Source organism: Phocoena phocoena, chromosome 4 (assembly GCF_963924675.1).
Source record: "Phocoena phocoena chromosome 4, mPhoPho1.1, whole genome shotgun sequence".
NCBI lineage: Eukaryota > Metazoa > Chordata > Mammalia > Artiodactyla > Phocoenidae > Phocoena > Phocoena phocoena.
Window position 1 is genome coordinate 63,049,228 of NC_089222.1, and position 10,148 is coordinate 63,059,375.

General features: G+C 61.0%; 1 protein-coding gene across 2 annotated transcripts; it reads left to right on the forward strand.

Moving 5' to 3' along the window:
• Window positions 1–218: 218 nt before the first annotated feature.
• CHRD (chordin) lies at window positions 219–9,069 on the forward strand. 2 transcript variants are annotated; one of them, XM_065876184.1, is made up of 23 exons: window positions 219–366; window positions 599–702; window positions 1,181–1,310; window positions 1,449–1,577; window positions 1,674–1,773; window positions 1,896–1,983; window positions 2,342–2,483; window positions 2,599–2,739; window positions 2,824–2,906; window positions 2,983–3,130; window positions 3,290–3,396; window positions 3,521–3,640; window positions 4,285–4,441; window positions 4,788–5,008; window positions 5,447–5,560; window positions 5,884–6,156; window positions 6,235–6,328; window positions 6,442–6,498; window positions 6,772–6,875; window positions 7,346–7,448; window positions 8,242–8,396; window positions 8,559–8,661; window positions 9,014–9,069. In XM_065876184.1, the coding sequence occupies exons 1-23, from the start codon at window positions 219–221 to the stop codon at window positions 9,067–9,069; spliced, it is 2,877 nt and encodes a 958-aa protein (XP_065732256.1). The 2 variants fall into 2 exon arrangements, with proteins under 2 accessions (XP_065732256.1, XP_065732257.1); XM_065876185.1 differs by having other exon boundaries at window positions 9,017–9,069.
• The last annotated feature ends 1,079 nt before the right edge of the window (window positions 9,070–10,148 follow it).

Consider the following 10,148-nt stretch of genomic DNA (forward strand, 5'->3'; position numbering starts at 1 on the left):
GGCCGCCAGCCCGCCCGCGCTCCTCCCGGCCGCTCCTCCCGCCCCGCCCGCCCCGGCGCCGACTCCGCGGCCGCCCGACGAGCCCCTAGCCGCACAGCTCGGGCCCTGGCCCCGGCCCCCTCCCGCCGTACCGCCCCCGGCCCGGCCCTCCTCCCACCTCCCTCCTCCCTCTCCAGCTCCCTCCTCCCTCCCGCCTCCCCAGCTGTCCCGTTCGCGTCATGCCGAGCCTCCCGGCCCCGCCGGCCCCGCTGCTGCTCCTCGGGCTGCTGCTGCTCTGCTCCCGGCCGGCCCGCGGCGCCGGCCCCGAGCACCCAGCGCTTCCCATCCGGCCCGAGAAGGAGCCGCTGCCCATTCGGGGAGCAGCAGGTAGGTGGACGTCCCGGGGGAGGCGCGGGCGGGGAGTCCTGCTCGGGGCAAGTCTGCGCCCGCCCGGAGGGGGCGCCGGGTGCAGGTGGCTCGGTGCGGCGGACGGCCCGGAGGGGTGGGCGGGGGCCACGAGGCGCGTCGCGCCCGGGGACCGGGGGCCCGGCCGGCAGCGCCCGGGGCGGGTACACGGTAGGAGCGGGACAGCTACCGCCAGCCAAGTCCGTCCCCGTAGGCTGCTCCTTCGGCGGGAAGGTCTATGCCTTGGACGAGACGTGGCACCCGGACCTGGGGGAGCCCTTCGGGGTGATGCGCTGCGTGTTGTGTGCCTGCGAGGCGGTGAGTGGACCCAATGGCCGTGGCCGGGGCCCTCGCGGGTCGGGGACCTATGGGGTCTTGGGACGCCGGAGGGACTCGGAGTTGCTGAAGAAAGAGAAGTCAGTCTGCAGATACTTGGGATATTTTTCTGACGGAGGAAGCGGGGAGGAAGAGCCCCCTTCAAGTCTCAGGTGTTGCCTATTATTGATCACCCACTGTGTGTCAGGCTCTTTGCCAACTCCATTTCGTCTGTCTCTCTCTTAACTCCTAGTACAACCATGCTAGATAGATACTATCATGACTCTCATTTTTCAGATAGGGACCCTACGGCCCATCGAGGTTAAGTAACTTGTCTAGAGTTATGCAGCTTGTATGTAGCAGAGCAGTCTCACCCCGTGGGAGGACCTTGCCCTGGTCCCGTGCCTCCTCTCGGCTCACCTTTGAGTCCCACCAACAGCGTATTGCCCTCATTCGGTTTTCCCGTCTTCTCTGCGAGCAGCCTCAGTGGGGTCGCCGCGCAAGGGGCGCGGGCAGGGTCAGCTGCAAGAACATCAAACCTGAGTGCCCAACCCTGGCCTGCGGGCAGCCGCGCCAGCTGCCCGGACACTGCTGCCAGACCTGCCCCCAGGGTAAGGCCCGCTCCGCGGTGAGAGGAGGGCAGCAGGGCCGCGATGCTTGGTCCTGGGCCACGCGGATGGAGCGAATGGAGCGGCCAACTGGCCCTCCTCGTGCCCAGCTGAAACCTGCATCCCCCACCCCCGGTTCAGAGCGCAGCGGTCCGGAAAAGCAGCCAACGGGCCTGGCCTTCGAGTATCCGCGGGACCCAGAGCACCGAAGCTACAGCGACCGCGGGGAGCCCGGAGCTGAGGATCGGGGGCGTGGAGATGGCCACACGGGTAGGCAGGGGCTGCGCAAGTGAGGACCGGGGTCATGGTTGGGGCCGGGCTGCAGCAGCGGGTGATGGTACTAGGGATATCTTCCTTCCCTCACAGACTTCGTGGCGCTGCTGACAGGGCCAAGGTCGCAAGCGGTGGCACGGGCCCGAGTGTCACTGCTGCGCTCTAGTCTGCGGTTCTCCATCTCCTACCGGCGGTGAGAAAGGGGAAGGAGGGAGGAGGGGTCAGCTGGAGGCCAGGGAGGGAGAATTGGGGAGGCTGGAGGGGCTGCTTCTGGCTCAGGCTCGGAGTCCGTGCTCAGGGTACTCTCATTACCAGGCTGGACCGCCTTACCCGAATCCGCTTCTCAGACTCCACTGGCAGCATCCTGTTTGAACACCCTGCAGCCCCTACCCAAGATGGCCTGGTGAGATGATGCCGTTTATGAGTGCTTATCCAGTCTGGGCGCTGTGCTGAGAGCATGTTCTGCATTACCTGCTTGGGTCCTCACAACAGCCCAGTGGGAGAAAGGCACTGACATTATGATGCCCATTTTACAGATGAGGGAACTGAGGCTCAGTAGCAGAATGTGACTTGCTCAAGGTCACACAGCTAGTAAGTGGTGGAGCCAGGATTTGGACCCTGGCATCTGGCTCCAGGGCCCCTTCTCAAACTTCCTAGGAGGGCCTGGGGGCAGCTTCCCATATTCCTTCCTCACCAGACATGGGCCTCTCAGCAGGCCTGTCCTGCATTCTGAGTAGAGTCTTCTTATCTCTCTGTTCCAGGTCTGTGGGGTGTGGCGAGCAGTGCCTCGGTTGTCTCTGCGGCTCCTTAGGGCAGAACAGCTGCATGTGGCACTCGTGACACCCAGTCACCCTTCAGGGGAGGTCTGGGGGCCTCTCATCCGGCATCGGGCCCTGGCCGCAGGTGAGGGGAGCAAACAGCCCCTGGACGTGAAGTTTGGAGTCTTCTCTACCCCCAGGAATGGAGTGGGCTGAGGAGGGGACTTTCTGGTGGGCTCTCATGGTCCTTTCTCCCCCAGAGACCTTCAGTGCCATCCTGACCCTGGAAGGCCCCCCACAGCAGGGCATAGGGGGCATTGCCCTCCTCACGCTCAGTGACACAGAGGACTCCTTGCATTTTTTGCTGCTCTTCCGTGGGCTGCTGGAAGCCAGGAGTGGGGGTAAGTGGAATGGGGGCAGCACATAGGAGGAGGGTAGGGAGATCACCTATGTTTCAGAGGTATCCACATGTGTGGCTGTTGCAGGACCAGCCCAGGTTCCCTTGCGGCTCCAGATTCTACACCAGGGGAAGCTACTGCGAGAGCTCCAGGCCAATGCCTCGGCCCAGGTGAGCAAGGATCTGGCTCTTACTGCCACCGGTTCTGGCCTCTTGCTGTGCCCACCATACCCTGCTCTGCCCCCAGGAGCCGGGCTTTGCTGAAGTGCTGCCCAACCTGACAGCCCAGGAGATGGACTGGCTGGTGCTGGGGGAGCTGCAGATGGCCCTGGAGAGGGCAAGTGGGTCAGGGCTGCGCATCAGTGGACACATTGCTGCCAGGCAGAGCTGTGATGGTGAGGCAGGGCGAAGCCTGGCACCCCGGGGCACACACAACTGAGAGGCACGGAGAAGTGCCAGAGGAGGGGCTGGGGGGGTATAGGAGGGATCCTGGGGGCTGGGGATGTGAATGGCCATGCAGCAAGCTTGCCTCCACCTGTCTTGACCCTCTGCAGTTCTGCAAAGTGTCCTTTGTGGGGCCGATGCCCTGATCCCCGTTCAGACAGGTGCAGCCGGCTCGGCCAGCCTTACACTGCTAGGAAATGGCTCCCTGATCTACCAAGTAAGAGCTGGGGGATGGAGGAGGTGGGAGGGCAGCAGAGCAGGGCGGGGCTTTGGCCTGCAACGGTTCAGGGCCCAGGCCTTCTCTGCTACTCCAGTTTGCCCTCCCTGACCCTGCCCTCCAGGTACAGGTGGTAGGTACAGGCAGCGAGGTGGTGGCCATGACGCTGGAGACCAAGCCTCAGCGGAGGAACCAGCACACTGTCCTGTGCCACATGGCTGGACTCCAGCCGGGAGGATACATGGTGAGTGCTTCAGGCAGGGCAGAGCTGCAGGTCCCAGGCACCAGAGCTGACAGTGCCGGGGGCTGTGGGAAGCCATGTTGGATGAGCAGGGATGTTCCGCATCATTCACTCACTCACAGGCTCTCTCACTGATGCATTGATTCACTGGACACATTTTTTAGTGAGTCTCAGGCTAAAGCCTGCAGTACAGAGAAAATCAGATGTGGCCCCTGTCTTCAGGAAGCTCATGTCAAGTGGAAGGGGTTATACAGGGAGATCAGTGCAGCAGATCACGTAATAGCAAACGTGATCGCAGTGGCTGCCATTTATCGAGCCTTTCTACGTGTCACAAACTGTACTGGTTGTCTTGCTTCTGTGATTTTTGGCCCTCACAGTACTCATTTATAGATGGCGAAGTGAAGGATCAGAGAGATTAAATAACTCCTCGAGGTGGTTGCATAGGTAGGAAGTGGCAGGCAAGGGACTTGAACCTGGGCCCGCCAGGTTCTTATCCAGTGTTACTGGTGTGAGGAAGTGTGTATGGGTTTAGTGGGGGCACAAAACATGGAAAGGGTTCAGAATCTTGGGCTTGTGTGAAAGCTGAGGAGGGGTTCATCTGGGACCCGGCAGGCTACAGCTGGGGCTCACCCTTCCCTGCCCCCCAGGCTGTGGGTGTCTGCCCTGGGCTGGGTGCCCGGGGGGCTCATATGCTGCTGCAGAATGAGCTGTTCCTGAACGTGGGCACCAAGGACTTCCCAGATGGAGAGCTGCGGGGGCACGTGGCTGCCCTGCCCTACAGTGGGCACAGCGCCCGCCATGATAGTGAGTGCTCCAGGGGTCTGCCTGCCCTTTGGTGTCCTCTAACCTGTGACTCAAGCATGTGAGGGATGGTGCCAGAGGGCCAGAGTCTGGCGTGGTGTCTTTCTCTGTGCCTGAGCTCCAGTTGGCATCTGGAGAAGGTGGGGATGTGTAGGGTGGCCCTGCCGGGAGACCCTCCCTGTTACCACACACGGTGCAGGGCTCTCACTTGCTGCTGCCCCGGCCCTGGGCCTGTGGACAGTGCCTGGCAGCTCGTGGAGTCCGTGTTGGGGGAGACGGGGAATGCCGGGATTGAGTCGCTGCTCTAGGCCACCTTCTCATCTGTCACCTCTCCTCTGTCTGGATCCAGCACTACCTGTGCCCCTGGCAGGAGCCCTGGTGTTGCCCCCCGTGCAGAGCCAGGCAGCAGGGCATGCCTGGCTCTCCCTGGATACCCACTGTCATCTGCACTATGAAGTGCTGCTGGCTGGGCTTGGTGGCTCAGAACAGGGCACCATCACTGCCCACCTCCTTGGGCCTCCTGGGATGCCAGGGCCCCGGCGGCTGCTGAAGGGATTCTATGGCCCAGAGGTGAGGACGTGATGGTGGGAGGCAGTTTGGAAAAGATCTACTTTCTCGCATGAAAGGCTGTGTGGGCCTTTGGCAGGAGAAGCAGAGAGCAGGCAGCCTCAGGAGTCAGACAGACCCGGGTATGCATCTGACTCAGCCTTTTATTATCCATCCTCTCTCCTGCGTCCTACTCTGGTGGGATCTCTTGGATAGTATGTAATATCCTGAACCTCCAGAGGGGTATGTGGGATGGACCAGGCCCCCGACGTGGGGTGGGTTGCCATGGAATCGGGGCTAGAGAGAGCTGGCTTCTGAGCTCTACACCATCGCCGCTGGGCTTTGCTATCCTGGAGGCCTTACTTAATCTCCCTGGGCCTCAGTGTCCTTACCCGCGAACTGGGCGTGGTAGGCTTAGCCCTAGGGTGCCTTGTTCCCGTCCCTGATTCTGTCTACTCACAGGCGCAGGGCGTGGTCAAGGATCTGGAGCCTGAGCTGCTGCGGCACCTGGCACAGGGCTCCGCCTCCTTGCTGATCACCACCAAGGGTAGCCCCCAAGGGGAGCTGCGAGGGCAGGTAGGCAGGCAGTGCGGGCCGGTGGGGATGGTCCAGTGTTGGGCTATCACTGTGTGCCTTAGTCAGTCCCTTGCTTTCTCTGAACCCCGGGGCTGGTAGAATCACACACACTCCCTCCTCACTGGTCGGGAGGCTGAAGCCAGACGAGGTACTTAATGAGGCTGGTAGCTGACCATCTGTCCTTGGCAGCTGGGATGATTGCCGTGGATAATAGCATCCTCCTGGGGCTCAGGGGCGCTCAGGGTGTCTTGGGCTGACTGGCTGCTGCTGGTGGAGACGCAAGGGGGAGCCCGGGCGCTGCCTCAACCTGCCTCTCCTCTCAGGTGCACATCGCCAACCAGTGCGAGGCGGGCGGCCTGCGCCTGGCGGCAGCAGGGGCCGAAGAAATACGGGTGCCCGGGGCTCTGGATGCAGTGGTGGCCGAGGTGGCCGCGCTGCCCGCTGTGCTAGGCCCAGATGCCCCAGCGCCAGCCAAACCTGGTGGCCCTGGGCGGCTCCGAGACCCCAACACCTGCTTCTTCGAGGGGCAGCAGCGCCCCCATGGGGCTCGCTGGGCTCCTAACTATGACCCGCTCTGCTCGCTCTGCACCTGCCAGGTAGGAGGCCCTGGAAGGGCACACTGGGGCCAGGGTTCTGGGTCAGGATCGCAGTCAACCCCCAACCTCTCCCCGTAGAGACGCACGGTGATCTGTGACCCCATGGTGTGCCCACCAACCAGCTGCCCAAGCCCGGTGCAGGCGCCGGATCAGTGCTGCCCTGTGTGCCCGGGTGAGTGCCCTGCAGGAGCGGAGAGGGTAATGGAGGGTCCACCGTGTGGGCGTGAGGCCTCTGCGGAGGGAAGGAGGGGGCCACCGTCTGCTTTCACTACTTTGGATCCACAGAGAAGCAAGATGTCGGAGACCTGCCGGGGCTGCCGAAGAACAGGGACCCTGGAGAGGGTGAGCAGAAGTGGGCGTGGAGGGGTAGGGAATCCAGAGGAGCTGTTGGGTGGGACGGGGTGGGGGATGGGAGGGGGAGAGTGTTTATGGGGGTGGAGGGAGGCTGAGGGGCACAGGTTACAAGTGACACCTGATAGACTTCATCAGATTCACTGGCCCACAAGTGGGCCCTGCGGTTAGACTACTGTGGGGTTGGCCTGAGGCTCAGTCCTGGGTTGTGGGCCCAGCCAATGAACTCAGTGCTAATGGCAGCTGGGCACTGTCCCCCACCAGGCTGCTATTTTGATGGCGACCGGAGCTGGCGGGCAGCGGGCACCCGGTGGCACCCTGTCGTGCCCCCATTTGGCTTAATTAAGTGTGCTGTCTGCACCTGCAAGGTATGGCCACCCAGTCTTCTGTGGTGCTGGAACCCAGCGGGTCTGCAGAGCTGGGGAGGGGGCTGGTAGGAGAGGAAAGCCCAGTCTTGGTGAGGAGGGCTCAAGGATCAAAATAACATGAGAAGAGTTCCCTGAGCTCTGAGAGCTGGCTTCCTATAAAGGAAAAGGGCACGGACTGATTTGGGTGTGAACTCTGGCTCTGCCAGCTGACTAGCTCCATGTAACCCTGGGCACTTTCTGTGCGTCCCTGAGTCTCACTTTCCTCTCCCATAAGCAGATGTGGTAGCACCTACCTTGCAGGGCCACAATGAGGATTTGAGTTCAGGTACATAAAAAGCCCCAGCCCAGGGCCTCTGAGTAAAAGGCCAGGGATGTATTACTTTGGAGGTATGGGAAAGGAGAGGGAGGAAGCAGGAGGCTTATGTGCTCCTCCTTTTTCCTGATACCCCTCACTCAATGGATCCCTACAGGGGGGCACTGGAGAGGTGCACTGTGAGAAGGTGCAGTGTCCCCGGCTGGCCTGTGCCCAGCCTGTCCGTGCCAACCCCACTGACTGCTGCAAACAGTGTCCAGGTGAGGGGGGTGGGCACTGAGGCTTCTTGGGGCAGATAAGGCTTTTTGTCCTTGTCCTGGGTCGGGGTGGGGGGATGCATGGTGAGGGGATGCCTAGTGAGGGTGGATGGAAGGGATGTCTCAGCTAAATCAGTATTTACCCAGCATTGCTCTGTGCCTAGCCTGGAGCCAGGGATCTACACGCACTGGAAAGAATGTGCATGTGTTAGTGGGCTGTGATGGGATCCAGTTCCTGTCCCATCCATCTACCCATCCACCCATCCATCCACCCATCCACTCATCCATCCACCCATCCACCCATCCACCCATCCATCCATCCATCCATCCATTCACCCATCCATCCTTCCATCCATCCATCCATCCATCCATCCATCCATCCATCCATCCATCCATCCACCCACCCACCCATCCACCCATCCATCCACCCACCCACCCATCCACCCATCCACCCATCCATCCATCCATCCACCCACCCACCCACCCTTCCATCCATCCATCCACCCTTCCATCCACCCTTCCATCCATCTATCCACCCACCCACCCACCCACCCATCCACCCACCCATCCACCCACCCATCCACCCATCCATCCATCCATCCTTCCATCCATCCATCCATCCATCCATCCATCCTTCCATCCATCCATCCATCCATCCATCCATCCATCCATCCATCCAAACTTATCACCTACTAAGTGCCAGAAACTGCTGGTGACAAATAAAACCTGGGTGGCCCTCACAGAGCTCACATCTACTGACCTCTCCCTCCTTCCCTCCTTCTCTCCCTGCCAACAGTGGGGTCAGGGGCCCACCCCCAACTGGGGGACCCCATGCAGGCTGATGGGCCCCGGGGCTGCCGTTTTGCAGGGCAGTGGTTCCCGGAGAGCCAGAGCTGGCACCCTTCGGTGCCCCCCTTTGGGGAGATGAGCTGTATCACCTGCAGATGTGGGGTAAGTGAGGGCTTGTGTGAGGCGGGCATTGGGGGCCTGGCCTGGGGGAGGGGAACTTCCCAGGGAGGGCAGGCTCCTGGGGGTGGGCTTCCCCCAAGAGGCTGAAGGCCGCTGTGCCCCAGCACCTCAGGGACCCTCAGGATCTGGTCTGTCCTGCACCAGGCAGGGGTGCCCCACTGTGAGCGGGATGACTGTTCACTGCCACTGTCCTGCGGCCCAGGGAAGGAGAGCCGTTGCTGTTCCCACTGCACAGCCCGGCGGCGGTGTAAGTGAGGGGCCTGGGGCAGCAGCTCCGGGCTGCCTGTGGGACGCCTGGGGAGGGAAGGGAGCCCCTGCCGTGTGGCGGGAATAGCGCCCACTGCTGCACAAGTGCCACCCCGTCCCCCGCCCCGTCACAGCAAACTTGTGGACTTGTTCGTGATTGCCTTTTCTTTAGGAATGAGATTTCTGACGCCCAGAGGAATCAGGCAGCTAGGCTAAAGTCATGCAACTGGTGTGTGCTGACGTGCTGAAAAAATTCTGATCTTTCTGGGACCAGAACAGAGGAGCTCTGCTGTGCCCTCCCTGCCACCCCACTCCCTCACTCCTCTTCTAAAGCTCACTCCCTCTGTCTCCAGCAGTTGCAGACACCAGGACAGTTCCAGAGCTGGAGAAAGAAGCTGAAGGCTCCTAGGGAGCAGCCAGAAGGCCGCGTGACCAAGAGGATGGGGCCTGGGCTGGGGGAGGAGGGGCGCCAGGGACCCCGCATTCTCCTGCGGGAAACCCAGTGCCTTCGGCCCCTCTTTTCTGCCTCTTCTCCCTCCCCCACTACCTCTGGGAACCACAACTTCACAAGGGGGAGGGGTAGCCAGGGCCGACCAATGCCATGTCCACTCCAACTTCGGCCTTGTCGCCCTCTCGCCTCTGCCTTGGAAGCCCACCCCCTTTCCTTCTGTACATAATGTCACTGGCTTGTTGGGATTTTTAATTTATCCTCACTCAGCACCAAGGGTCCCCCCCACTTCACTCCTGCTGCCCCTGAGCTGAGCAGAGTCATTATTGGAGATTTTTGTATTTATTAAAACGTTTTTTTCCAGTCTTTGGGCTAGTGGTTGTTTCTTTGTGACCAGGGGCCTGAGTGAGCCCCAGTGGAGAAGGGTCTGAGGTTAGGCAGGGAGAGAGAGGGCCACCGGCTCCTGGGGCTTCCCTGTGACCTTCGGGGAGCGGGAAGAGACCCGGGGAAGGGGACAGGATGGCACAGCAGTGGGCTGGCATGCCCGGATTCCGCAGAGGGGCTTGGGCCATCTTTGAGATGGAATAGGCAACCTGAAGCAGGATTTGGACACTCGTTTCCAGTGACCTGCCCGGGCTGGCATTTCTGCCGAGCATTATAGTGTCTCAGAACTGTTGCTGGTAGGATTTAAAATTTGATCTGTTACCCTGGGGTCAGTCAGGCCTTCTGCTCTGCAGAGAGTTTGACTGGGCTTCCGAGCTTCTCCGGCAGAAAGAGACGGAAGGTAAAACAGGGGCTCTGGTCAGAGGAGAAATGGGGGTGGTTCTGATACACCTGGGTTTTGAAGAGAAAACTCCCTCACGTACAGGCCTCCGCTTTGCCACTTTTTACTTGAGAGTCACCTTTCAGCATTCTCCAGTGACTTCCCTTGGCCATCTCTTATGTGCCACATCGGATTTTGGGTATGTCACACGATGAACAGCCACTCGGAGCCATCGCATGGTGGCGCTGCTGGCAGCTGCCAGTTCACTTTGGGCCAA